The following is a 5,829-nucleotide window of genomic DNA, read 5'->3' on the forward strand; positions in this document are numbered from 1 at the left end:
AGGGAAAAACTGTAAAATATCTAACCAGACATTTCATGTAATTTTTATTGATACATTTCATGTAATGTCAGTTTTTAGAAGTAAAAATAACGAATCAATGTATAATTTACATTTTAAAAACTGTAAACTGATATTCCCAGAATTCCCTGCATGACACTCCACATTTGAAAGTATTTTGTTTAAATAATCATGTTTTTTAAAAAGTTGTTGTTATTAGTTATGTATATTTGGGCTTTATGTTACATCTTCTGTTGTTTAATGAAAGTTGAATGCATTATTTAAGTATCATGTGTGTTACCATGATGGTGTTTTGTGTTTGCATGAATGACTCTGTGCACCTTCTATATATTAGTATTTACTTCTGCTTGTGGCGATGCTACTTGTGATGAGCTTTGATTCTTCATGTGGCTTTCTCTTTTACCACCTGCATTATTATGGTGGAAGTCAGTATGTTCAACGTACAAAACAGATTTTAATAGCAGAGTGCATTGTTGAATTTACTGGTTTACATTCAAATTTTCTTGTTTGTAAAGTATAGTTTTATACTGTAAAATTTACAGGTTTTGGCCGTAAATGTGTTTACAGTTTTTCTGTATTTTTTACAAAATTATTCTGGCAACCACAGCTGCCAAAATTATTTTGTAAAAACTACAGAATTTTTTTTACAGTGTAGTTATTCATCTGTAATTTTTCTTGGTGATTTTAATATACATGAAAACACTGTACAATGCAATGAATTAATGTCTGTTCTGGACTGTTTCAGCCTAACTCAACATGTAACTTTTGCTACTCACTCCAGGGGTCATATATTGGATCTTATATGTACTGTACATCTGGCTTATATAATATTCTTGTTAGTCGAACTGATTTTGCTTTTTCAGATCACAAACTACTAAACTTCAGTTTTAGTTTTCCAATTTTTACATCGCCTGTGAAAAAAATGCTCACTTATCGTAAAATCAGTTCTGTGGATCCATCTGCCTTTTCTGATTCAATAAGGGTTTCTACCTTGTCAGATTGTTTATTATCCAACTGTCCATCAGAAATATGCACCATCTATAATAATACATAATACCATTTCCCAAATACTTGAGAAACATGCTCCTGTTAAAACTAGACTGGTTCCATCTGCACATGTTTCACCTTGGTTCACTCCGGAACTTCGAGCAATGAAAGCTAAGGGACGTCGCTTGGAAAGACTGTACAGAAAAACAGGACTCACTGTGCACTCGTTGGCTTCGAAAGAAAATTTGCTCAATTACCGTACTGCCCTAAATGCTGCAAGATCCTCATATGTCTCTTCTACTATCAAGAATTCCATGTGCAGGCCCAAATCTCTGTTTGCTATGTTCAACAAACTCACTAACCCTCCACAACATGTTATTTCTGGTTCTGAGGTGCTTGTGAATAACTTTTCTCATTACTTTTCAGACAAATTGAAGTCTATCACTGAATCCATTTCCAAAGACACCCCTCATACAACTGACTCAAATGTTCACTTGATGTCAGCTGACTCGGCTCACACAACATACTCTCTTTCTGCTTTTACTCTCACTACTTCTGCTGCCATAAGTGATCTAATTGTGAAGTCAAATTCTACATCCTGCCAGACTGATCCTTCACCTACTGTTTTGATTAAGATGTGTGTTCCTGAGGTTGAACCTTTCATAACACATATGATTAACTGTAGTATAGCATCTGCCATTGTTCCAGCAGAATTAAAAATGGTTGCGGTGACCCCCATACTTAAAAAAACGGTTCTTGACCATCTAGATATGAACAATTAAAGGCCAATCTCAAATTTACCCTTCTTAAGTAAAATTCTTGAAAAAGTTGTGGCTTCACAGTTGAGATCTTACTTAATTGCTAATGGCCTTTTTAACCTTTTCAGTCAGGATTTCGTTCATCACATAGCACTGAAACTGCTCTTCTTCGTGTGGTTAATGACATTCTTCTGTCCATGGATTCTGGGTTAATAAACATCTTGATTCTTCTTGATCTAAGCTCTGCATTTGACACAGTCTGCCATGAAACACTCATCTCTCGGTATCGGTATCACTGGTTCAGCTCTTTCCTGGCTCATTTCCTACATCAGTGATAGAAAATATTATATCACCATACAAGGGTATAAATCTACCACTGCTCCAGTTTCACAGGGTGTTCCTCAAGGTTCAGTTCTTGGTCCACTTCTGTTTATCATTTATATATATCCACTTGGTGAAATCATAAGCATGCATGGACTTCAATTTCATTGCTATGCTGATGACATTCAAATTTTACCTAACCACCAGCTCTGATAGGTCATCACTGCCTGACTCACTTACTGCATGCATCAGGGACATCAAGCATTGGATGTCCTTGAATTTCCTTAAACTAAATAACAAAACTGAAATATTGATGATTGGCTCTGCTACCTCAGTCAAAAGGATTGACCTGTCCTTTGAAATTGACGGGGTTCATGTTAAGCCTACTTCATCTGTCCGTAATCTTGGTGTCTCATTTGACTCATCTCTATCTTTTGCCTCTCATATTTCTTCTGTTGTTAAAACCTCTTTTTTTCATCTTTGTAATATTGCACATCTTCGATCTTTTCTAACTCTAGCTGATGCTGAAATCTTAATTCATGCATTAATCACATCACGTCTGGATTATTGCAATGCTCTATTTCTTGGTCTGCCTAAAAAACTTATTGCAAGGTTACAGTATGTTCAAAATTCTGCAGCAAGGGTCCTCACCTCCACCAGGCGTTCTGCTCACATTACTCCTTTACTGCATGATCTTCACTGGCTACCTGTGGAATCACGTATTCACTTTAAGATATTACTTCTAACGTTTAAGGCATAAAATGGTCTTGCGCCTCCATATCTGTCTGACCTACTGTACTCCTATTCTCCTGCCTGGTCTCTCAGATCATCTGAGCTTGGTCTTTTGTCCATTCCTCGTTTTCGGCTGTCCACTGTAGGTGGTAGGTCATTTAGTGTTAATGCTCCGAAATTATGGAATTCGCTACCCCTTACACTTCGTAATATACCATCTTTGTCTACATTCAAGACTCCGCTAAAAACATGTCTTTTTAATATGTATTTTGGATAATGTGGCTATATGTGGCCTTATGTGTTTTGTATTGTGTATATGGGTGTGCAAATGTTTTGTTTAGCACTATGTAAAGTGACCTTGAGCTATGGAAAGGCACTATATAAATAAAACTACTTCTTCTTTCCTTTGCTAAAGTAAGGAAACTTTGCTTCCTTTGCTCCTGTTAACAAACGTTGGTTTTCACGAGACTCACCGGCGAATGCGCAGCACTGACCTCAACTGCTGGCGCAAAATAGATTAAAGTGATTATTAAGTTTTGAATATGGATATTTTTCTTACAAAAACGCATCGATTCGCTACAGGAGGCCTTTGTTCACCCCCGAAGCCGTGTGAGACACTTTCTTTTTTGGATGGGCGCTTTTTATTTCAGGTCTTTTGGACTGAAGAAATGCAACACCCGCTGAGTGGCATTAAACAGCTTGAAAGATCAAATAATTTTTTATGTAACGCCGACTGGATTCGTCTGAAAGAAGAAAGTCATATACGCCTAGGAGGCCTCGGGGGTGAGTAAAACGCAGCCTAATCTTCATTTTTGGGTGAACTAACCCTTTAAGGAAGCAAATCAGCATATTAGAATGATTTCTAAAGATTGGAGTAATGACACTAAACATTCAGCTGTGACATCACAGGCATTACATTTTAAAATACAGTGGTGTGAAAAAGTGTTGGCCCCCTTCCTGATTTCTTATTTTTTTGCATGTTTGTCACACTTTAATGTTTCAGATCATCAAACAAATTTAAATATTAGTAATAGAAAACACAAGTTAACACAACATGCAGTTTTTAAATTAAGTTTTTATTATTAAGGGAAAACAAAATCCAAAACTACATGGCCCTGTGTGAAAAAGTGTTTGCCCCCTAAACCTAATAACTGGTTGGGCCACCCTTAGCAGCAACAGCTGCAATCAAGCGTTTGCGATAACTTGCAAGGAGTCTGTTACAGCGCTGTGGAGGAATTTTGGTCCATTCATTTATGCAGAATTGTTTCAATTCAGCCACATTGGAGGGTTCAACTTTTGTCTCGTCAGTCGACAGAGTATATTCCCAAAAGTCTTGGGGATCATCAAGATGTTTTCTGGCAAAACTGAGATGAGCCTTTATGTTCTTTTTGCTCAGCAGCGGTTTTCGTCTTGGAACTCTGCCATGCAGACCATTTTTGCCCAGTCTCTTTCTTATGGTGGAGTCATGGACACTGACCTTAAGTGAGGCAAGTGAGGCCTGCAGTTCACTGTATATTCAAATAGAAAACAATTATATTACATTTTAATAATATTTCTCAATGTTCTGTTTTTACCACAAATAAATGCAGCCCTGGTGAGCACAAGAGATTTTTCAAAAACCAAAAATGCATTTAATGCATCCTTGCTGAATAAAATTGTTATATAATATTTATAAGTATTTTTTTTTTATTAGTGGTGTATATAAACTATGTCTTACCTGTAAACACAGCTGGTGGTTCAGTGCTGTTTTCTTTTGTTACAAAATAGCAAATGTGGCCACTGGTGTGACACGGCATGGACAAACACTTTACATTCAGAGAGCCCACCTGGAATAATCAAAAAAATAGGATCTGTCAGTTTGATGATTTTCTTATCAAATGGATGATTCTGATTGGCTAAACTGCATTCAAAGTCAATTTAAGCACATTTGATTATACAATACCATTTAAAAGTTTAGGATTGGTAAAGATTTTTAATGTTTTATAAAGAAGTCTCTTAGGCTCACATTTACTGTATAGGATAGATTTATATAGGCTACATTTATATGATCCAAAACATAGTAATAACAGTAATACTGTGAAATATTATTGCAATTTAAAATAACTGTTTTCTGTTGCAAAGCTGAATTTTCAGCATCATTACTCCAGTCTTCAGTGTCATATGATCCTTCAGAAATCATTCTAACATGAAATCTAGAAATCTTTTGTAACATTATAAATGTCTTCACTGTCACTTTTGATCATTTGAATTCATCCTTGCTGAATAGAAACATTAACTACTTGCAAAAAAAAAAAAACACACTAACCCCAAACGTTTGAACAGTGGTATATATTATATAAATCAGACTTGCTTTGAAAGTGTTGTGGTGTGTGACTTTCTGAGTTAAAGCTCCCACTCTGACATCTCCGCCATACACTGTCAGTCCTGGCATGAGCTTCACCAGCTTCTCATTACCTCCTGCATGATCCCTGGAAGTTACAAGACATCACATCTTTTTTCCCAACTCAACTTCTGTCATATCAGTGCATATAGACTACATACATACATTTATATATATATATATATACAGTGGTGTGAAAAGGTTTTTCATAATGCAAGTAAATGCAAAATGCAGTTTTTAAATGATGATTTCTTTTATTAAGGGAAAAAAGCTGTCCAAACCTGCCTTGCCCTACGTGAAAAAGTAATTGCCAATGAATCTAATAACTGGTTGTGCCACGCTTTGCAGCAACAACTGCAATCAAGTGTTTGCGATAACTGGCAATGAGTCTTTCACATCGATGTGGAGGAATTTTGGCCTACTCTTCTTTGCAGAATTGTTTTAATTCAGCCACATTGGAGGGTTTTCGAGCATGAATGGACTGTTTAAGCATCTCAATCAGATTTAAGTCCGGGCAGGGAGGGACAGCCACTGACTCTGGCCCAGAAAGAGAAACTGGCCTCTTCATACAAGGTACATTATTGTCATTCTACTGCACATGGAAAACAATCAAATATTTAGATTTTTTTTATG

General features: G+C 36.4%; 1 protein-coding gene across 1 annotated transcript in view; it reads right to left on the reverse strand.

The window, feature by feature from the left end:
• The window catches only part of LOC107555663 (hydroxyacylglutathione hydrolase, mitochondrial-like), an 8,331-nt gene extending 3,689 nt beyond the window's left edge, over positions 1-4,642 (reverse strand). The window contains exon 1 of the mRNA XM_016238528.1: positions 4,534-4,642. Coding sequence (XP_016094014.1) covers positions 4,534-4,612 — 79 coding nt within the window. The 5' untranslated portion in view covers positions 4,613-4,642. The remainder of the gene's footprint in view (positions 1-4,533) is intronic.
• Between the last annotated feature and the right edge of the window lie 1,187 nt (positions 4,643-5,829).

This window comes from Sinocyclocheilus grahami, unplaced genomic scaffold (assembly GCF_001515645.1).
Source record: "Sinocyclocheilus grahami isolate Dianchi unplaced genomic scaffold, SAMN03320097.WGS_v1.1 scaffold542.1, whole genome shotgun sequence".
Taxonomy (NCBI): Eukaryota; Metazoa; Chordata; class Actinopteri; order Cypriniformes; family Cyprinidae; genus Sinocyclocheilus; species Sinocyclocheilus grahami.